Below are 24456 nucleotides of genomic sequence, written 5' to 3'. Positions count from 1 at the left end.
CCAATGCTAAACTTGTGATCCCTTGATGCCTCAAAACATGTCCTACCAACCGATCCCTTCTTCTTGTCAAGTTGTGCCACAAACTCCTCTTCTCCCCAATTCTATTCAATACCTCCTCATTAGTTACGTGATCTACCCACCTAATCTTCAGCATTCTTATGTAGCACCACATTTCGAAAGCTTCTATTCTCTTCTTGTCCAAACTATTTATCGTCCATGTTTCACTTCCATACATGGCTACACTCCATACGAATACTTTCAGAAACGACTTCCTGACACTTAAATCTATACTTGATGTTAACAAATTTCTCTTCTTCAGAAACGATTTCCTTGCCATTGCCAGTCTACATTTTATATCCTCTCTACTTCGACCATCATCAGTTATTTTATTCCCCAAATAGCAAAACTCCTTTACTACTTTAAGTGTCTCGTTTCCTAATCTAATTCCCTCAGCATCATCCGACTTAATTCGACTGCATTCCATTATCCTCGTTTTGCTTTTGTTGATGTTCGTCTTATATCCTCCTTTCAAGACACTGTCCATTCCGTTCAATTGCTCTTCCAAGTCCTTTCCTGTTTCTGACAGAATTATAATCTCATCGGTGGACCTCAACATTTTTATTTCTTTTCCATGGATTTTAATACCTACGCAGAATTTTTCTTTTGTTTCCACTACTGCTTGCTCAATATACAGATTGAATAACATCGGAGACCGGCTACAACCCTGTCTCACTCCCTTTCCAACCACTGCTTCCCTTTCGTGGCCCTCGACTCTTATAACAACCATCTGGTTTCTGTACAAATTGTAAATAGCCTTTCACTCCCTGTATTTTACTGCTGCCATCTTAAGAATTTGAAAGAGAGTATTCCAGTCAACACTGTCAAAAGCTTTCTCTAAGTCTACAAATGCTAGAAACGTAGGTTTGCCTTTCCTTAATCTACTTTCTAAGATAAGTCGTAGGGTTAGTATTGCCTCACGTGTTCCAACATTTCTGCGGAATCCAAACTGATCTTCCCCGAGATCGGCTTCTACCAGTTTTTCCACTCGTCTGTAAGGAATTCGCGTTACTATTTTTGCAGCAGTGACTTATTAAACTGATAGTTCGGTAATTTTCACACCAGTTAACACCTGCGTTCTTTGGGATTGGAATTATTACATTTTTCTTGATGTCTGAGGGTATTTCGCCTGTCTCATACATCTTGCTCACCAGATGGTAGAGTTTTGTCAGGACTGGCTCTCCCAAGGCCGTCAGTAGTTCCAATGGAATGTTATCTACTCCCGGGTCCTTGTTTCGACTCAGGTCTTTCAGTGCTCTGTCAAACTCTTCACGTAGTATCATATCTCCCATTTCATCTTCATCTATATCCTCTTCCAATTCCATAATATTGTCCTCAAGTACATCGCCCTTGTATAGACCCTTTATATACTCCTTCCACCTTCCTGCTTTCCCTTCATTGCTTAGAACTGGGTTTCCATCTGAGCTCTTGATATTCATACAAGTGGCTTTTTCTCCAAAGGTCTCTTTAATAATCCTGTAGGCAGTATCTATCTTACCCCTAGTGAGATAAGCCTCTACATCCTTACATTTGTCCTCTAGCCATCCATGCTTAGCCATTTTGCACTTCCTGTTGATCTCATTTTTGAGACGTTTGTATTCCTTTTTTGCCTGCTTCATTTACTGCGTTTTTATATTTTCTCGTTTCATCAATTAAATTCAATATTTCTTCTGTTACCCAAGCATTTCTACTAGTCCTTGTCTCTTTACCTATTGAACCTCTGCCGCCTTCACTACTTCATCCCTCAGAGCTACCCATTCTTCTTCTACTGTATTTATTTCCCCCATTCCTGTCAATTGTTCCCTTATGGTCTCCCTGAAACTCCGTACAACCTCTGGTTCTTTCAGTTTATCCAGGTCCCATCTCCTTAAATTCCCACCATTTTGCTGCTTCTTCAGTTTTAATCTACAGTTCATAACCAATAGATTGTGGTCACAGTCCACATCTGCCTCTGGAAATGTCTTACAGTTTAAACCCTGGTTCCTAAATCTCTGTCTTACCATTATATAATCTATCTGATACCTTCTAGTATCTCCAGGATCCTTCCATGTATACAACCTTCTTTTAAGATTCTTGAACCTAGTGTTAGCTATGATTAAGTTATGCTCTGTGCAAAATTCTTCCAGACGGCTTCCTCTTTCATTTCTCTCCCCCAATCCATATTCACCCACTATGTTTCCTTTTCTCCCTTTTCCTACTCTCGAATTCGAGTCGCCCATGACTATTAAATTTTCGTCTCCCTTCACTACCTGAATAATTTCTTTTATCTCATCATACATTTCATAAATCTCTTCATCATCTGCAGACCCAGTTGGCATATAAACTTGTACTAATATTGTAGGCATGGGCTTACGTTTCTATCTTGGCCACAATAATGCGTTCACTATGCTGTTTGTAGTAGCTTACCCGCACTCCTATTTTTTTGTTCATTATTAAAACTACTCCTGCATTACCCCTATTTGATTTTGTATTTATAACCCTGTATTCACCTGACCAAAAGTCTTGTTCCTCCTGCCACCGAACTTCACTAATTCCCACTATATCTAACTTTAACCTATCCATTTCCCTTTTTAAATTTTCTAACCTACCTGCCCGATTAAGGGATCTGACATTCCACGCTCCGATCCGTAGAACGCCAGTTTTCTTTCTCCTGATAACGACGTCCTCTTGAGTAGTCTCCGCCCGGAAATCCGAATGGGGGACTATTTTACCTCCGGAATATTTTACCCAAGAGGACGCCATCATCATTTAACCACACAGTAAAGCTGCATGCCCTCGGGAAAAATTTCGGCTGTAGTTTCCCCTTGTTTTCAGCCGATCGCAGTACCAGCACAGCAAGGCCGTTTTGTTTGGTTAGTGTTACAAGGCCAGATCAGTCAATCATCCAGACTGTTGCCCTTGCAACTACTGAAAAGGCTGCTGCCCCTCTTCAGGAACCACACGTTTGTCTGGCCTCTCAACAGATACCCCTCCGTTGTGGTTGCACCTACGGTACGGCCATCTGTATCGCTGAGGCACGAAAGCCTCCCCACCAACGGCAAGGTCCATGATTCATGGGGATAGGTCATATCATTACTTATTGAAATTCCCTCTTATTGTGAGATCATATTATAAATACAACTTAGACAATAATTATAGACGTGAAAAACAGGTTAAAAGACATACATTAACAACATTATAGACAGTAAAATTGGAGAATGAACAAATTACACTTATGGTCATAAGCTAAGGATAATGGTGGTATATGCTGAAACAACGCTCTAATGGGCGTTTGCACCAGTATGTCCGCCTTTTCAGGGGTGCAGTGTGTCCCACCTTCCTCCTGATGGATGATAACGCACGGCCCCTCCGAGCTGCCATCGTGGAGGAGTACCTTGAAACAGAAGATATCAGGCGAATGGCCTGCCTGTTCTCCAGACCTAAACCCCATCGAGCACGTCTGGGATACTCTCGGTCGACGTATCGCTGCATGTCTTCAAACCCCTAGGACACTTCAGGAGCTCCGACAGGCACTGGTGCAAGAATGGGAGGCTATACCCCAGCAGTAGCTCGACCACCTGAACCAGAGTATGCCAACCTGTTGTGTGGCCTGTGTACGTGTATATGTTGATCATATCCCGTATTGATGACGGGGTACATGCGCATTTTGTAGCACATGAGCACATGTGTTTCGGGACGATTTTCTCAACTAATCACCAATACCGTGGACTTACAGATCTGTGTCGTGTGTGTTCCCTATGTGCCTATGCTAGTAGCACAAGTTTTGTGTAGTGCCACGCTGTGTGGCACCACATTCTGTAATTATCCTAAATTTAAGAGCATGAGTGTATTTCATACACATATCGACACGTACATGTTAATAAAAAATCTACATTTCAAAATATTGATGAAATCTTCTCACGTTATCAGCAAAGTCGTGTCACCTTCTTGTGGTAACATTTTGACGAGCTTCCTACTGGTCATCTTCAGAGGATATACCAAGTTCATGACCCGTTCCACCACTGGTCAGACCATCTCTTACGGAGACACTCAACTGGCCCGCCCGCTGGGCCCACGGGTAAGGGGTTCGCAGTCCATTGTCTACAAAGGAACGATTTGGACATGAACCCGACGGTTTGCCTGAATGTTTACCCTGATGACTACAGTCAGCCGTTAGAAAGTATATCGAAATAAATTGGTTGAATTCGAATAACTTTGCGTCAACTGTATTAGGTACAGATGTTCCACCCGTTGGTGACGTATGAAAATTTGTGCCCGACTGGTACTCGATTCCCCGATTATCCCAAGCGGTCGTTTTGCCGTTAGACTAGCCGTACACTCCTCCTGGACTGAGACAGTCACCCCGAGGCTTTTGATACCGTTCCTCACAAGCGACTATTAATCAAATTGCGTGCATATGCAGTATCGACTCAGTTGTGTGACTGGATTCGTGATTTCCTCACAGAGAGGTCACAGTTCGTATTGATGGACGGTAAATCATCGAGTAGAGCAGAAGTGATATCTGGCGTTCCGCAGGGTAGTGTCATAGGCCCTCAGCTGTTGCTGATTTACATAAATGATATAGGTGATAATCTGAGCAGCCCCCTTAGATTGCTTGCAGATGATGCTGTAATTTACCGTCTAGTAGAATCATCAGGCAATCAATTCCAATTAGAAAATGCTCTAGAGAGAATTTCTGTAAAGTGCGAAAAGTGGCAATTCACACTAAACAAAGAAAAGTACGAGGTCATCCACATGGGTACTAAAAGAAATCCGATAAATTGTAGGTATATGACAAATCGCACAAATCTAAGGGCTGTCAATTCGACTAAATACCTAGGAATTACAGTTACGAGCAACTTAAATAGGAAAGACCACATAGATAATATTGTGAGGAAGGCGAAACAAAGACTGCGCTTTGTTGGCAGAACACTTAGAAGATGCGGCAAACCCACTAAAGAGACAGCCTACATTACACTTGTCCGTCCTCTGTTGGAATATTGCTGCGCGGTTTGGAATCCTTACCAGGTAGGATTGACGGACGACATTGAAAAAGTACAAAGACGGGCAGCACGTTTCGTGTTGTCGCGCAGTAGGGGTGAGAGTGTCACTGATATGATACGCGAATTGGGCTGGCAGTCACTGAAGTAATGGCGGTTTTCTTTGCCGCGAGATCTATTTACGAAATTTCAGTCACCAAGTTTTTCTTCCGAATGCGAAAATATTTTGTTGATACCCCCTAGGCAGGGAGAAATGATCATCGTAATAAAATAAGAGAAATCAGAACTCGAACGTAAAAATTTAGATGTTCCTTTTTCCCATGCGCCATTCGAGAGTGGAATGATGGAGAAGTAGTATGAAAATGGTTCGATGAACCCTTTGCCAGGCACATAAGTGTGAAATGCAGAGTAAGCATGTGTATGTAGATCTCTGTACCACAGTCTCTTATCTCCAGTATTTAACGGTGGCAACTTAATTCTGTATTCTCGCACTGGTGAGAATAAGACCCTGGGAATCGAGACCTGCTCGATATTATACAGTACTCGCCACAGTACATAATATTTACGTTGATAATGACTGACAGCCATTCGAAATTAGATCGAAAAAATTTCGCTAAATGCGAATGAGTGGCGTCAGCTGTATTAGGTACAGATTTTGGTGACATACTAAAGTTTGTGGCGGACCGCATAGAACACTTGTAACTCCTACAGACGACGCCAAGTTATTCGTATTCAGCGAATTTATTTCGGTCTACTAGGCCGATGATGACGAGTGGGAAACTCGTCGAAACTTGGCGACAAGACATCTACATTTACATCCATAATCCACAAGCCACCTGACGGTGTGTGGCGGAGGGTACCTTGAGTACCTCTATCGGTTCTCCCTTCTATTCCAGTCTCATATTGTTCGTGGAAAGAAAGATTGTCAGCATGCCTCTGTGTGGTCTCCAATCTGTCTGATTTTATCCGCATGGTCTCTTCGCAAGATATACGTAGGAGGGAGCAATATATTGCTCGACTCCTCGGTGAAGGTATGTTCTCGAAACTTCAACAAAAGCCCTTACCGAGATACTGAGCGTCTCTCTTGCAGAGTCTTCCACTGGAGTTTATCTGTCATCTCCGTAACGCTTTCGCGATTACTAAATGATCCTGTAACGAAGCGCGCTACACTCCGTTGGATCTTCTCCATCTCTTCTATCAACCCTATCTGTTACGGATTGCACGCCGGTGAGCAGTATTCGAGCAGTGGGCAAACAAGCGTACTGTAACCTACTTCCTTTGTTTTCGAACTGCATTCCTTAGGATTCTTCCAATGAATCTCAGTCTGGCATCTGCTTTACCGACGATTAATTTTATATAGTCATTCCATTTTAAATCACTCCTAATGCGTACTCCCAGATAATTTATGGAATTAGCTGCTTCCAGTTGCTGACCTGCTATATTGTAGCTAAATGATAAAGGATCTTTCTTTTTATGTAATCGCAGCACATTGCACATGTCTATATTGAGATTCAATTGCCATTCCCTGCACCATGCGTCAATACGTTGCAGATCCTCCTGCATTTTAGTTCAATTTTCCGTTGTTACAACCTCTCGATATACTGCAGCATCACACGGAAAAAGCCTCAGTGAACTTCCGATGTTATGCACAAGGTCATTTGTATAAATTGTCAATAGCAACGATCCCTCGACACTCCCCTGTGGCACACCTGAAATCACTTTTACTTCGGAAGACTTCTCTCCATTGAGAATGACATGCTGCGTTCTGTCATCTAGGAACTTTTCAATCCAATCACACAATTGGTCTGACAGTCCATATGCTCTCACTTTGTTCATTAAACAACTGTGGTGAACTGTATCAGACGCCTGGCGGAAGTCAAGAAACACGGCATCTACCTGGGAGCGAGAGTATATGGCCCTCTGAGTGTCGTGGACGAATAGCGCGAGCTGGGTTTCACACGATCGTCTTTTTCGAAACGCATGCTGATTCCTACAGAGTAGATTTCTAGTCTACAGAAAAGTCATTATACTAGAACATAATACGGGTTCCAAAATTCTACAACTGACAGACGTTAGAGATATAGGTCTTTAGTTCTGCACATCTGTTCGACGTCCCTTCTTAAAATCGGGAATGACATGTGCCCTTTTCCAATCTTTTGGAACGCTACGCTCTTCTAGAGATCTTCGGTACACCGCTGCAAGAAGGTGGGGCAGGTTCCTTCGGGTACTCTGTGTAAAATTGAACTGGTATCCCATCAGGTCCAGCTGCCTTTCCTCTTTTGAGGGATTTTAATTGTTTTTACATCCCTCTGTCGCCTATTTCGATATCTACCATTTTGTCATCTATGCGACAATCTAGAGAAGGAACTACAGTGCAGTCTTCCTCTGTGAAACAGCTTTGGAAATAGACATTTAGTATTTCGGCCTTTAGTCTTTCATCCTCTGTTTCAGTGCCATTTTGGTCACAGAGTATCTGGACATTTTGTTTTGATCCACCAACCGCTTTGACATAAGACCAAAATTTCTTAGCATTTTCTGCCAAGTCAGTACACAGAACTTTACTTTCGAATTCATTGAACGCCTCTCGCATAGCCCTCTTCACACTACATTTCGCTTCGTGTAATTTTAGTTTCTCTGCAGGGCAATTGGCTAACTGCGAAGAAGTGGCGTCAGCTGTATTAGGTACAGATGTTCTACCTGTTGGTGGCATACTAAAGTTTGTGGCGGACTGGAAAGAACACTTGTAACTCCTACAGACGACGACAAGTTATTCGCAATCAGCGAATTTATTTCGGTCTAATTAGAACTACTGACAGCCTTGGGGGAACCAGTCCTGACAGAACTCTACCATCTGGTGAGCAAGATGTATGAGACAGGTGAAATACCCTCAGACTTCAAGAAGAATATAATAATTCCAATACCAAAGAAAGCAAGTGTTGACAGATGTGAAAATTTCCGAACTATCAGTTTAATAAGTCGCGACTGCAAAATACTAATGCGAATTCTTTACAGACGAATGGAAAAACTAGTAGAAACCGACCTCGGGGAAGATCAGTTTGGATTCCATAGAAATATTGGAACACGTGAGGAAATACTGACCCTACGACTTATCTCTTCCCCCATGAACCATGGACCTTGCCGTTGGTGGGGAGGCTTGCGTGCTTCAGCGATACAGATGGCCGTACCGTAGGTGCAACCACAACGGAGGGGTATCTGTTGAGAGGCCAGACAAACATGTGGTTCCTGAAGAGGGGCAGCAGCCTTTTCAGTAGTTGCAGGGGCAACAGTCTGGATGACTGACTGATTTGGCCTTGTAACATTAACCAAAACGGCCTTGCTGTGCTGGTACTGCGAACGGCTGAAAGCAAGGGGAAACTACAGCCGAAATTTTTCCCGAGGACATGCAGCTTTACTGTATGATTAAATGATGATGGCGTCCTCTTGGGTAAAATATTCCGGAGGTAAAATAGTCCCCCATTCGGATCTCCGGGCGGGGACTACACAAGAGGACGTCGTTATCAGGAGGAAGAAAACTGGCATTCTACGGATCGGAGCGTGGAATGTCAGATCCCTTAATCGGGCAGGTAGGTTAGAAAATTTAAAAAGGGAAATGGATAGGTTAAAGTTAGATATAGTGGGAATTAGTGAAGTTCGGTGGCAGGAGGAACAAGACTTTTGGTCAGGTGATTACAGGGTTATAAATACAAAATCAAATAGGGGTAATGCAGGAGTAGGTTTAATAATGAATAAAAAAATAGGAGTGCGGGTTAGCTACTACAAACAGCATAGTGAACGCATTATTGTGGCCAAGATAGACACAAAGCCCATGCCTACTACAGTAGTACAAGTTTATATGCCAACTAGCTCTGCAGATGATGAAGAAATTGATGAAATGTATGACGAGATAAAAGAAATTATTCAGGTAGTGAAGGGAGACGAAAATTTAATAGTCATGGGTGACTGGAATTCGTCAGTAGGAAAAGGGAGAGAAGGAAACATAGTAGGTGAATATGGATTGGGGGGAAGAAATGAAAGAGGAAGCCGCCTTGTAGAATTTTGCACAGAGCATAACTTAATCATAGCTAACACTTGGTTCAAGAATCATAAAAGAAGGTTGTATACCTGGAAGAATCCAGGAGATACTAATAGGTATCAGATAGATTATATAATGGTAAGACAGAGATTTAGGAACCAGGTTTTAAATTGTAAGACATTTCCAGGGGCAGATGTGGATTCTGACCACAATCTATTGGTTATGAACTGCAGATTGAAACTGAAGAAACTGCAAAAAGGTGGGAATTTAAGGAGATGGGACCTGGATAAACTGAAAGAACCAGAGGTTGTAGAGAGTTTCAGGGAGAGCATAAGGGAACAATTGACAGGAATGGGGGAAAGAAATACAGTAGAAGAAGAATGGGTAGCTCTGAGGGATGAAGTAGTGAAGGCAGCAGAGGATCAAGTAGGTAAGACGACGAGGGCTAATAGAAATCCTTGGGTAACAGAAGAAATATTGAATTTAATTGATGAAAGGAGAAAATATAAAAATGCAGTAAATGAAGCAGGCAAAAGGGAATACAACCGTCTCAAAAATGAGATCGACAGAAAGTGCAAAATGGCTAAGCATGGATGGCTAGAGGACAAATGTAAGGATGTAGAGGCTTATCTCACTAGGGGTAAGATAGATACTGCCTACAGGATTATTAAAGAGACCTTTGGAGAAAAAGCCACTTGTATGAATATCAAGAGCTCAGATGGCAATCCAGTTCTAAGCAAAGAAGGGAAGGCAGAAAGGTGGAAGGAGTATATAGAGTGTCTATACAAGGGCGATGTACTTGAGGACAATATTATGGAAATGGAAGAGGATGTAGATGAAGATGAAATGGGAGATAAGATACTGCGTGAAGAGTTTGACAGAGCACTGAAAGACCTGAGTCGAAACAAGGCCCCGGGAGTAGACAACATTCCATTAGAACTACTGATGGCCTTGGGAGAGCCAGTCATGACAAAACTGTACCATCTGGTGAGCAAGATGTATGAGACAGGCGAAATACCCACAGACTTCAAGAAGAATATAATAATTCCAATACCAAAGAAAGCAGGTGTTGACAGATGTGAAAATTACCGAACTATCAGTTTAATAAGTCACAGCTGCAAAATACTAACGCGAATTCCTTACAGACGAATGGAAAAACTGGTAGAAGCGGACCTCGGGGAAGATCAGTTTGGATTCTGTAGAAATGTTGGAACACGTGAGGCAATACTAACCCTACGACTTATCTTAGAAGAAAGATTAAGAAAAGGCAAACCTACGTTTCTAGCATTTGTAGACTTAGAGAAAGCTTTTGACAACGTTAACTGGAATACTCTCTTTCAAATTCTGAAGGTGGCAGGGGTAAAATACAGGGAGCGAAAGGCTATTTACAATTTGTACAGAAACCAGATGGCAGTTATAAGAGTCGAGGGGCATGAAAGGGAAGCAGTGGTTGGGAAAGGAGTGAGACAGGGTTGTAGCCTCTCCCCGATGTTATTCAATCTGTATATTGAGCAAGCAGTAAAGGAAACAAAAGAAAAATTAGGAGTAGGTATTAAAATTCATGGAGAAGAAGTAAAAACTTTGAGGTTCGCCGATGACATTGTAATTCTGTCAGAGACAGCAAAGGACTTGGAAGAGCAGTTGAACGGAATGGACAGTGTCTTGAAAGGAGGATATAAGATGAACATCAACAAAAGCAAAACGAGGATAATGGAATGTAGTCAAATTAAATCGGGTGATGCTGAGGGGATTAGATTAGGAAATGAGACACTGAAAGTAGTAAAGGAGTTTTGCTATTTAGGGAGTAAAATAACTGATGACGGTCGAAGTAGAGAGGATATAAAATGTAGACTTGCAATGGCAAGGAAAGCGTTTCTGAAGAAGAGAAATTTGTTAACATCGAGTATAGATTTAAGTGTCAGGAAGTCGTTTCTGAAAGTGTTTGTATGGAGTGTAGCCATGTATGGAAGTGAAACATGGACGATAACCAGTTTGGACAAGAAGAGAATAGAAGCTTTCGAAATGTGGTGCTACAGAAGAATGCTGAAGATAAGGTGGGTAGATCACGTAACTAATGAGGAGGTATTGAATAGGATTGGGGAGAAGAGAAGTTTGTGGCACAACTTGACTAGAAGAAGGGATCGGTTGGTAGGACATGTTTTGAGGCATCAAGGGATCACAAATTTAGCATTGGAGGGCAGCGTGGAGGGTAAAAATCGTAGAGGGAGACCAAGAGATCAATACACTAAGCAGATTCAGAAGGATGTAGGTTGCAGTAGGTACTGGGAGATGAAGAAGCTTGCTCAGGATAGAGTAGCATGGAGAGCTGCATCAAACCAGTCTCAGGACTGAAGACCACAACAACAACAACAACGACTTATCTTAGAAGCTAGATTAAGGAAAGGCAAACCTACGTTTCTAGCATTTGTAGACTTAGAGAAAGCTTTTACAATGTTGACTGGAATACTCTCTTTCAAATTCTAAAGGTGGCAGGAGTAAAATACAGGGAGTGAAAGTCTATTTACAATTTGTACAGAAACCAGATGGTAGTTATAAGAGTCGAGGGGCACGAAAGGGAAGCAGTGGTTGGGAAGAGAGTGAGACAGGGTTGTAGCCTCTCCCCGATGTTATTCAATCTGTATATTGAGCAAGCAGTGAAGGAAACAAAAGAAAAATTAGGAGTAGGTATTAAAATCCATGGAGAAGAAATAAAAACTTTGACGTTCGCCGATGACATTGTAATTCTGTCAGAGACAGCAAAGGACGTGGAAGAGCAGTTGAACGGAATGGACAGTGTCTTGAAATGAGGGTATAAGATCAACATCAACAAAAGCAAAACGAGGATAATGGAATGTAGTCGAATTAAGTAGTGTGACGCTGAGGGAATTAGATTAGGAAATGAGACACTTAGCCATGTATGGAAGTGAAACATGGACGATAAATAGTTTGGACAAGAAGAGAATAGAAGCTTTTGAAATGTGGTGCTACAGAAGAATGCTGAAGATTAGATGGGTAGATCACATAACTAATGAGGAGGTATTGAATAGGTTTGGGGAGAAGAGAAGTTTGTGGCACAACTTGACTAGAGGAAGGGATCGGTTGGTAGGACATGTTCTGAGGCATCAAGGGATCACCAATTTAGTATGGGAGGGCAGCGTGGAGGGTAAAAATCGTAGAGGGAGACCTAGAGATGAATGCACTAAGCAGATTCAGAAGGATGTAGGTCGCTGTAGTTACTGGGAGATGAAGAAGCTTGCACAGGAAGAGTAGCATGGAGAGCTGTATCAAACCAGTCTCAGGACTGAAGACCACAGAAAGAACAACATTTCGGTATACCAGCCCGAAAATGACGAGTGGGAAACTCGTCGAAACTTTGCGACAAGACGATCCATTACTCGGACGATACGTAGAGGTGATTTCATGAATGAGATTCGCCGAGAAAGCATGCATTGTCACGTTTGCAATCAGTTTATGAAGTATGTGTATGTGTAAAAAAAATGTTGCTTTATGGCAGCTCGAATAGTGAAGCCTCGTGACGTATGCTGCAGGTGACTGAAGAGGAGGGCCGGCGGGCGGCATCCGAGGGCGGCTTCGCCTTCTACGAGGTGTCCGCCGTGGACGACACTGCCGGCCTCTACCAGGCGTTCGACTCGCTGCTGGCCGAGTGCCGCGGCGCTCAGCAGCACCAGCCCAAGGCGCGCAAGTTCTCCGTCTCCAAGATGCTGGGCACGTTGATCGGCAAGCAGCAGCCGCAGCCGCCCCCGCCACCCCCGGGCGCCGCCCCCGGAGGGGGCACCGTCGTCGAGTTCCACATCGCGGAGGCGCACGGGTCGCGCCGCCACAGCCGCAGGATCAACCTGGTGGCCGCCGCTTCTTCGTGACGTCATCCACCGCACCGCAACCTCTCCTCACGGGCTGCACGCAGTCCCTCGCTGGCCTCCCGGCGGTGTTCCGTTGCAGGGCCGGACCCGGTGCGGGAGCTTTAGGTCTCAACATCTCGAGTCTAAATTCCAGTCACCTCATAGAATGAGCGCTGTCTCAGTTCGGCGACCTTAGGAAGCAGCGACTTCGCTGAAGGCGCAGGTGCTTCGTTGAGGCCGATTTTCTTCGCCGAGTCATGTCTCACAGTAGTGATTACCACTTCATTCACTGCTGTGGCTTACGTGCACAGTTCTGAGCTGGAAATGTATTGTCACAAACACTACTGCACAACGTGGCTGACAGTATTGCCTAACATGTGTCTCCAATATTTCCGGTCAACATTCCCGGCCTATACAAAAGCCAATATGAAATGTCTATGACCTGTGGCATAAGAATAACATTCTCATAAGGCACTATACGACAACTCAATCCAGAAACAAAACTCTTTAGTGTCTGGCTGAATGTGATACGCTTCGCACTCAATTTACGTATGTAAACTATTAATCTCCATATGAAACTTCCTGGCAGATTAAAACTGTGTGCCGGACTGAGACTCGAACTCGGGACCTTCGCCTTTCGCGGGTAGGTGCTCTACCAACTGAGCTATGCAAGCACGACTCAGGCTCCGTCCTCACAGCTTTACTTCCGGCAGTACCTCGCCTCCTACCTTCCAAACTTTACAGAAGCTCTCCTGCGAACCTTGCAGAAGTAGCACTCCTGAAAGAAAGGATATTGCGGAGACATGGCTTAACCACAGCCTGCTAGAGCACCTGCCCGCGAATGGCAAAGGTCCCGAGTTCGAGTCTCGGTGCGGCACACAGTTTTAATCTGCCAGGAAGTTTCATATCAGCGCACACTCCGCTGCAGAGTGAAGATCTCATTCTGGAATCTCCATATGTTTTCTGAGTAACACGTTTTCTTTCCATCATGATCGTCTGTTTTCAGATTTACACAGGAGAACTCTTACATGTGGTTACTTGTATAAATAGCAATCACATTTTAATCTCTTTGTCGTTGTTGACGATTGCATGTCGTAAGTTGGTAGTCTAATGTATTTTACTATGTGAAAGACTATAGCCTTCCTCAAGCTACACTGATTTTTACTGCAGCATAAAAGCAGAAGTTGCGAATTTCACTATTATTTACTTGATTATTAGTTTCCGGCTATGACCCATTTTCGTATCATCCAGATAATCAAGAATGATATTCCCAAAACATAGCAACCATGTCGAGATAACAAACATATACGCAAAATGAAGTGGTGACTAATAGTTAGAGAGCATATAGATAACTATAGATAAGCTTATCGCTATATTCTGTAACCGTTCATCTGCACTTTGTTGTACGTATATTTTTGTTTCCAGAATGTGATTTTCACTCTGCAACGGAGTGTGCACTGATATGAAACTTCCTGGCAGATTAAAACTGTGTGCCGGACCGAGACTCGAACTCGTGACCTTTACCTTTTGCGGGCAAGTGCTCTACCAACTGAGCTACCCAAGCACGACTCATGTCCCGTCCTCAGAGCACTTGCCCGCGAAAGACAAAGGTCCCGAGTTTGAGTCTCGGTCCGGCACACAGTTTTAATCTACCAGGAAGTTTTATATGTTTGTTATCTCTACATAGTTGCTACATTTTGGGAAATAGCTTTTTCGACCAACTGTATGATATGAAAACGTGTCCCTGCACGGAACTATTCATTAAGTAAATAAAAGCGAAATTTGCAGCTTTGGCTGTTTTTCCACCGTATTGGCTAACAAAAGTTGCTGCCCAGCAATTACTCCAACATGCTGGAAGTTCGTACACTGATTTCTCATCAAAATTTTGGTTTGTACCCTCCACTGTCGGTTTCGGCTTCATATGTCTTACAAAAAGTAAAAAAAGCAGATTTTCGCACCAATTCACGTTATCTTACCTACATAGTACTGTGTCAGTGCAAGATACCGGTGGTTCTGTCGGCTATCCATGCATCGACGTTTTTCATTGAATCGATATAAATGTGACAGAGATGTGACTGGTTTCAAAGATATATCAGATGACGCAATGTGCATTCCAAAATCGATCACGTAAGTTGATTAATTATCAACAGCAATAATGTGCAGCCTAGAAGTCTGTTATCTTCGCACACAACATAGTAATCAAGGTCGGTTTGAGACAAGAGCGTCTCAAGTTACCAACTGAGAGGGGCGCCAGGAACTCCACAACGTAGAGCGACATTTTATGTCGCTGTTGGACCTTAGAAAAGTATCCCGGATTCCAATAAATATATGGTAACGCAGATAACGGTGTCGGTAATCGATATTAAAAAGACACCTTTCAGTTGCTCACAAGCTATTTACTATTCCACCGCTGTACACGACTGGCCCATTATCAGGACGACTGCCACTAATCACATCAAAGTTGGCTTCACGTATACTGCTCAGCAAGCGCCAACGTTTCTTTAATGAAGGAGGAAGTTTGCTGCAAAAATGTGACAACGTAAATACTTGATATCTCTTTTGAATCAAATAACAGCATCAATTAAAATTATATTTTCAAGCACCACGAGTGGTCTCAGCCACCTAAACCATTTTCAAGGGGTTATGAGCCTAGTGCTGAGTCTATCTGTGAAGCTCCACTACGCTGTACCCATAATCTCTCGAGAATGGCCTTGGCAGCTGAAACTGGTAGTAGTTTGGCAACAAAACTGATGCTGTAACTACCACACTGGCGGCCCATAACCAACATGTTCAAATTGCTGGGAAAAAAAATGCTTTCGTACTAAAAGCGTGAGGTAGAAGCAACAGCTCACGCTAGCTACGGTAGAAAACCGATTGTTGCGTTCTGATACTCAGTGTAGGACGTTTCTAAGCTTCTCGCTTAAAGGTGTTATTTAAAAAACGTTTGTCAGTATATGAGAACTGCGGACTACCAGCCATCCAGAATGTTCAGATCTCAATGTACTTTACAACGGAGTAAATTATCATGTCTTTTATGCGTAATGCAATACAATTTTTCCTTGACAATATAATTTTTCAGTATTTTTATGCTTTAAGCATTCTGGCAACTTTAACACAGGGTCAATACTACACACCCACTAATGGAAAGCAAAAGTGGCTGCACCGTGACACAAAGCAATTTCGTATGAGCCATTTGTAATCTCAGTTATGTAAAGAACTTTTAGTGTTAAATTTCGTTCCTCTAAATGTTATTGAGCGGTACATAAAATTAGCGTTAGCTGTTCTCTTACAATAACATCGATGGGCTCCACTAGAATAGCTTACTTTCTTGTAGCTGCCATGATAATCTGATACGCGTCTTGATGTAAACACAGCCATGTTATACAATTTTTGCAAGACGCTTCACTGAGTGTTCGGGCAACGATTTCCAGCTTAGTGTATAAGGTGTCTTTCAGATAACTGATTAAGACATACTTAATCCTCCTGATCTCCATATTTTGTAACTATTAAGCTGACTACAAGTTTTCTTAACTAATACCGTACCAGTGGCAAACAACTATTGAAATTTGTAAAAGAATGTTATGAACCTTACCAAAGATTATTGCAATTAAAGAATTAATGTGAGATGTATGGAAGAACTCGCATGTTCATAATAATAAAACTTTTGCTTACAAATTATCGAATGTTACAAAATAAAGGATGAAGAACTTTATTAGAAGTATGCAACAGTTTATTGAACTAAAAACGGCTGTGATACCTAGCTTTAAGATTTTTATATTTACATACAAACAAATTAAATAAATAAATTTGTGTTTTACTTTGTATTTTAATGAAATACCCCATACGTAACCTCAAATCACATTCACGTACGATAAAATTTGTGTGCAAAGACTCGATCTTCCCTGATTGTTGGAACAAAATACCTCCATTTGTCTTCAGAGTAACCTCAGTCGGCCATAACACATTTTTATCGTCAGTAATACACTTTAGACAGAAGTTTTAGCGTGGACTTGCTTAAGAATCGTTCAAAACATTGATGTTGCACAATTTTCTAAGTCCTTCGAAATATGATGCAGACATTTGTACATGTCGAGTGTGATGGATCGCTACTCACAACTCAACTGGTAGCACTCACGTTTCAAGCTTATCTGTGACAATGGCTTGCCGAAAATGTAGGTCTTCGCCCACGTGTGATCGATGCCTATCACCTGCGCTTTCTTTCTGTTTGTCATTCAACTAGGAACTCTCTTCCACTACCCTAAATGATTGTGATGGATAGTGTAACAACTGTCCTCACAACCTATCAGTTCCTGGAACGTTCAGTCGCTGATTTTGTCAGCTACCTCGCTGAGTGATGTCTCTTATTTTACGTATTGAGCGAGTTAGCATATGTAAGCGTATAATGAAGTAAAATAAAACCAGGTATACGAGTAAAAAGATACAACGAAAATGCCGTAAATTAGCTCTAGAGAATATAATGACCCGTAAGAAAGTGAAGCAAATACTTATGACTCGTAAAACTGAAAGCTAACAGTTGACAGTGCATAACAAATAATGAAGAAGTTATGAAGTATACAAGGAATTTCTACAGCTAACTACAGCATAAGAAAGAACTCACGAACCATTGAAAATGCGTTATACAAATGAAAATGACGAACACTCAGAAATCGTCCCAAAAGAAATGAGAAAAGTGATAAATGAAAAGCAGAATGGTAAAGCATGGGATTACCGGATTGAAATATTTGAAGCTAAAATCTTCTGTGCTTGTTTACAAAAAGGCACCATCCCCATCTCCTCGAGCAAGGCGAAGATAATCCTTCTACACAAACAAGGAATTACTATCCCATCAGTTTACTCCCTGTTATCTACAATTGTTTTTATTAAAGCCTTTTTAAGCAGCGTCTGCGTCATGGTGGAAAACGCACAATCCATCGAGCAGCTGGATTCCGCAGTGATTACAGCACAATTAACAATACACACACCCTGCTTGACGTAATTAATCGAAGCAACGAATATGAAAGGACAGTAAGCAAATTTTTTATAGATTTTGAAACGGCTTTTGCTTCTATCAACCGCACTGCAGTTGTAGAGACACTGAACGAACAAGATGTGGAAACAGTTTGCATAAAAATTTCAGGTATCATATATGACAACGCTGTGGCTTCTGTAATCATATGAAGACATATGAGGGAATTTTTCATTGAAATAGTAGTAAAGCTGAGTAATCCTATGTCCCCGAGACTATTTATAACTGTTCTTGAGGTGGCGTCGAAAATTATTTGAAAATGAAAGTGAATTAGTATAAATGTGAAAAAACGTAACTTCAGATCTGCAGACATCGATGCAGCCAATAATACGGCGGAAGTGCAATCTTCTATAAAGGAGAGTTGCAAAAAAGTGGGCCCTGAGATAAATCTGTCCAGAACAAATGTTATGCACAACAAGGGCGTAATGGTAAATAATACTGAACTTCAACTTCAATGTTAACGAATATGTTTATGTCTGTCAGTTAACTGATATCAAAGGAGTTTTATTACCTGAAATATTCCTCCGTATCTAGCTAGGCTGGAGAGCTTATGAAAGTAACGCTACCACTTTTTAAATTTAATTTACCAGAAAACTTAAAAAAGGCTGTTTTTGAACAATGTATTATTTCTATATTCATATGTAGCTGTGAAACTTGGATTTTGAAAGAGGTTTTTAAAGAAAACTTCGAACAGCTCGGAGAGCTATGGAAACGTCACTCCTAGGTCTCACTAAGGAAGATCGGAAAAGAAGGAAACGCATAACAGCAATAACGGGGGAGCCGCACGGGGTAGCCGCGCGGGGTAGCCTCACTGCCTAGGGCGCCTTGCCACGGTTCGCGCCGTTCCCCCCGTCGGAAGTTCGAGTCCTCCCTCGGGCATGTGTGTGTGTTGTCCTTAGCGTAAGTTATTTTAAGTTAGATTAAGTAGTGTGTAAGCCTAGGGACAGATGACCTCAGCAGTTTGATCCCATAGGAACATACCACCAAAATATTAAGAACAATAATAACGGGTGTTAAGGATGATATGGAAAGGTAAAGGCTTTAAAAAGAAAATGAGCATGACGTATCGCACGAAAAAATGGAAAAAATGGCGCAAGCTGGGCGAAGACAAACTAGAGTGCACAGAAAAGATCACAAAGCATACTACACAACCTCTGGGATAAACTGAAAAAAACGTCTCATGCTTTAAGTGACAGAGGACAGCAGGAGACAGAGAGCCATGAAAACAGAGATTGAAACTGTATCTGATAGCCTAAGATTAAGGAGGTTACAACATGTAAAGGTTGAATCAGCTAAATAACAAATAAATACGTGTTGATTGTCAACCAGAAATGCCTCACAATCGACGCTATTCTCTCTGTCCCGAAACGTCTGAATCAGTGTTAAACACGTCTTGTATCGCGGATTCTGTTCCATGGACCAGCTACTACATCTAATGTGTCTGCACTACTGTTTATCGGAATTTGACACACACACTACCTTTGACTGATCGCAGCAGAGGGAACTTCATCGGCATTGTCGATTCAGAGCTATGTGATGCGCCTCTGTAATAGGCCTCTACGTGCACCTGCAGGTACATGAACTGTTTTTCATACTCGGTTGCTCTCATATCTCGATGCATTCAATGAATTCATTTTGTGCAGTTTCCACGCAAACAACAGCTCCAAGTTGTACGATACACAGCACCGGCACTAATCATTTGTTTTCAAAGAGCATACTTCTCACAGACAAAATAATTTAAAATGCGACTCTTTGAAATAGTACAACAATGAAACTTTATAATAGGTTTAAAATGACCCTACCTATAAAATATCGTCCAGCACACCATAGCATATGAACTGTAAGATTCCTCATAACGCTTACGTAAGACTTTCAAAGTTCTCAGTTGAATGAAGGGCTGATTCAGGTTATTATAGACATTACCTGGTTACCATTGTTTTAGACTTCTTAGTGTCTCCTTATAAAGCTGCGGGGTCCAAAGTGTTGTGTCGATTCCCTAAGGTCTCGACACAATGAGTGGCTAGGTGCACGCGAAACTAACGCAGACGGGCGTAAATTCTGAAACAGGAGACTGGATGAAAAACTATAAAGAAAAGAAGAGAGATTGTCATCTACTTAACTTTTAATGATGTTCTTCTTGTTGAAATACATCTCTTGCATAGTAGTAAGCAATTAGCAATGATACACATGGCGCCTTGCTAGGTAGTAGCGATGGACTAGCTGAAGGCTATTTAATCTGTCTCTCGGCAAATGAGAGGAATACTTGGTAGGTCTAGTCGCAAGCTATGTCGTCCGTACAACTGGGGCGAGGTGAAGTCCGTGTCTTGTGACCTGCCATGTGGTGGCGCTCGGATTGCGAGTACACAGTGGCGACACGCGGGTCCGACATGTACTACAGGACCGCGGCCGATTTAAGTTACCACCTAGCAAGTGTGGTGTCTAGCGGTGACACCACACAAAGTACACTATTTAGGTAGTTACATGCTCCATAGATCAGTTGAAAGATTCTTTAATAAAAATGGTGTGAAACGAGTCAGTTTACAGAATGTGTATACACGATTAGTTTTAACAATAATGAACACATTATTATTTTAGTCCTACTCTTGCATTTACACTTAAAAACAAGGTTTCCTTTACTTCTGGCTTCCAGTTTTTGAGTACACATACATCAGTGGAGTAGGGGGAGCTGTTCATGTGAAATGATTTTAAGTTATATTTAAAACTTGCTTTGCTACTTGTCAGATATTTTACGTTATTGGGCAAAATCAGAGTTTCTTGTTGCTGGATACTAAACTTCTTTCTAAGCCGTTGAAAGCTTCAGTAATGGGTAACGAAGGTCATTTTCATAACTAGTGTTGTAGGTATGGATATCACTGTTCTTCTTAAATTATAAAATTCATGGCGAATTTCATTAGCGAAATATCTATTGTGATGGCGCAGTTAAAATGTATAGTTCTTTCAAGAGGCACTAGGTGACGTCCGTCGGTGAGCACCACATGTTATTCTTATTTCTCGCTTTTGTGCAATCAATACCCTCTTTTCAAGTAATGAGATACCCCAAAAATTTATTGCATAAGACATTATTGAGTGTACATATGCAAACTATGTGAGGTGGTTGATCCGTTTGTTTTCAGGATTGTTAATTATACGAAGAGCAAAACTAGCTGAACTTAAAATTGTTGAAGAAGCCCACTAGTTTTGTTTCTTCCAGTTCAAGTCTTCATCAAAACATAAATTCAAAAATTTAGAGCATTCTGCACTATTTACTGACTTCTGCTCATATTCTAGATCTGCTGTTGATATGACGCTTTTTGTTGTACAGAACTGAATGTTGTATATTTCTTTTTTTCGGTCTTTAGGGAGAGTCCATTTTTCGTGAACCACATTTCAGTTCTCTGGAAAATATCATTTACCATCTCTCTTCTTGCTTCCTTTCTAATGGCATTTGTTGTAACACTAGTGTCGTTTGTAAGAAGAACCAGTTCTGCTTGTTGAATGTTAAGTGGGCGATAATTCACATATGGAAAGAATAGAAGTGGACCCAAAATTGTAACCTGTGGACTCTCTTTGTGATTTCTCCCCAGTCACTAAAATTTTCTACCCATCTGACATTGTAGGGATTATTCAGCACAATATTTTGCATTCTATTTGTTAAGTGTGAGAAAAGCCATCACTTTCATAACACTTGAGTTATTCTAAGTGAGTGACCTGATCTGCACCATCAAATGCCTTTAAAAGACCACAAGAAATACCATATGGAGATATTTTATTATTTAAAGTATTTACTATTTGATGAGTGAATGTATAAATAACATTCTCAGTTGAGCAACCGTTCTGGAATATGCTACGTAAATTGTTTCCGCTTAAGCGTGAGACTATTCTTAAGTCCATTAATGTTTTGAATACTTTGGAAAAAAAAAGATGTCAGTAAGGAAATTGGACTAGTGTAGTGGAACATGACCCGCTTTGTGAGATCCACCATGACCATATAAAAGAATCATGCGGAAGACAACCACAACAAAGTACGTGAGACAATTTTACGAAAATGTAAAGACCTTCACATAATATTGTGTCACTGTTTGAATACATAATCCTCCATTTCTTCATTAGAGTCTCCACGAGTTTTTCCGAACGCGAGGCCCTCCTAGTATCTGTTTGCACCAACAGTCGAATCAGCATAAAGCAGAGTCCCAGAAAACTGATTGTCTGTTATTTAGACATTCTGGTACGCATTTACGGTAGACTGTTGTACAGCAACTACAGCCCAATAACACTAGTTCTGATTACTCACTGCTATAGGAACCTCGCAGTTCCGGTCTTGTGTACGTGACGAACAACAAATTCTGACAGTATGTCCGTTACTTTGCAGCACAAAGACTACAGTCGATAGGGGCAATCTTTTTCAAAGAACCCCTGTATAAAATCGCGTACATTGACTTTAAGTAATCTGGCTGCACGTCAACCCGTCCCTCGTTTTTCGGTCACCAGCGTCACAATACGATACCAACATAATGACACGCAGAAAGTTAACGTCGGCTCTGTCTCCATTCAGAGAATGGAGGATAAAATAGGTCCGTTGCTGTCATTTCAGTAGACTGCACCTGTCGAGCAAGTCGCCGGTCTTCATCTTCTATACACACTCACAGATACACAACATGCCTTCATATTTTTATCAGGAACATATTATCCGAGGAGCAAGCAGATTTAGCTCCAGTCTCCTGGTTCTGACCAAGATTTTGGAGGGATTTGCTGGAATCACGAAACCCCTCTCAAAGTTTCGCGGCTGGGACTCGCTCTCCCCCAGACCAGATTGCCTGATATTTCGCTACAAAGAACCGAACTTTATAGTGGGTCAGATGAAGCAACAATCAATCCAGTCAATGCCTCACCAGTTCCATTTGCGAACTCTTATTACAACTAAGCGAAAAATGAATCAGTGTCAAGACTTCTCAGTGCAGAGGAATAGGCGAACTTCTGCATGACGAAATGTGGAGACTGGCATTCTCCCAGTGATGAAGCGTAACTTCTCTGAAACATATCTTAAGATCAAATGTTTTTTTCATTCCAGTCTTTGATCACAATATACAAGTTCTTCGACGATGACCGGTTTCTGTCAGTAATGACCATCTTCAGATCTGTTCTACACCATGTCCTAATGTAATAAAGCCGTAAAGGCATCTTCAAAACATATAAATACACTCAGAAAAGCATCGTCAGGTAGAACTAAGTTGGCAGGTAACAGTGGTACCATAAAACATAAAGCAATATTTCAAAGTGTTTTCTTCACACTATTTACAACAGCAAAATCATTCAGTCATTTAATTTAGATTGTTCAGTTTGTCAACGCAGAGAATCCGTTTCCTTCCTAGTTATTGAACCATTAAAACTATTTTCTGATTAATCCCAAAACGTCAGAATGTAGATCCAAAGTTTGGTGATCCGACTTCCTACCAGCCCAATTCTCGCAGCATTGTTCTTGCAACTTACACCTTACCTGCCTGTCTGTGTCAGGCTTCAGGTCAGAGCAAGGCAAAAGCTGCACATTGCTATAGCCTAACTTCGTGTTCGTATATGCTTTACTTGCATAATGTTTATGAATATATAATAATAATTTATGATATTTATATATAGCACTACAATTTAAAGTCCCCCCCCCCCTCCCGCCCCAAGGCGTTTTCTTGTCTATGGATGAAAACTAATCTCTGGAACTACTGTAGGGAATTTTATATGGTTTTCTCTAATAGATAGACTAAGTCACTGTCCGGCGGTGTGGCCGTGCGATTTGAGGCGCCATGTCGCGGATTGCGCGGACCCTCCCGCCGGAGGTTCGAGTTCTCCCTAGGGCATGGGTCTGTGTGATGTTCTTAGCATAAATTAGTTTAAGTAGAGTGTAAGTCTAGGGACCAATGACCTCAGCAGTTTGGTCCCTTAGAAATTCACACACACACACACACACACACACACACAGTTTCACGAGGAAGGTTTGTGTATATAATTTATAATTGTGGTAATAAGGAGGCTGATATACAGGGTGAGGCATTTAAAACTGTTTGTCAGAATATTTGGCGAGATACACATAGGATTAAAACACAAAGTGGTAATAAAAGTTTTCCATCTCGAAGATGGACATCCATTAACAGAACGTTCGAGCCCCCCCCCCCCATCTCCTCCCCCCCCCCCCCGCCACTGCATCACCCTCGGAGGCTGGAGGGGAGCGTGACTGTGAAATCTTGAATGGGGACCCCTATTTTTCATTGCAGATTTGGATTCTCCGTGAAATACTTCTTTCGTTTCATGACAGATGGAGCTGTAATCCGCTCACATGGAAATGAGGTGACAATTGTTGCAAAACGGTACTGTCTCAAGCAAATACACATACGATTAAGGTAATCGAAGTATTTTATTTATAGTTTTGATAGTGCTATCATGTGACACATCCCATAATCTAATAAAGCACAGATTGTGACCATGCGTTCAGTCCGCGGTCAGACTGTGCATGTT

At 41.7% G+C, this 24456-nt stretch overlaps 1 protein-coding gene across 1 annotated transcript in view; it reads left to right on the top strand.

The window, feature by feature from the left end:
* LOC126234285 (ras-related and estrogen-regulated growth inhibitor-like) overlaps nt 1-16659 on the top strand; it is a 204977-nt gene extending 188318 nt beyond the window's left edge. The window contains exon 6 of the mRNA XM_049942971.1: nt 12618-16659. Within this exon, the coding sequence (XP_049798928.1) occupies nt 12618-12950 (333 nt within the window). The 3' untranslated portion in view covers nt 12951-16659. The remainder of the gene's footprint in view (nt 1-12617) is intronic.
* Nucleotides 16660-24456: the final 7797 nt, after the last annotated feature.

The sequence above is a fragment of the Schistocerca nitens genome, chromosome 2 (genome assembly GCF_023898315.1).
Source record: "Schistocerca nitens isolate TAMUIC-IGC-003100 chromosome 2, iqSchNite1.1, whole genome shotgun sequence".
Lineage (NCBI taxonomy): Eukaryota > Metazoa > Arthropoda > Insecta > Orthoptera > Acrididae > Schistocerca > Schistocerca nitens.
This window is presented reverse-complemented; position numbering and strand designations above follow the sequence as displayed.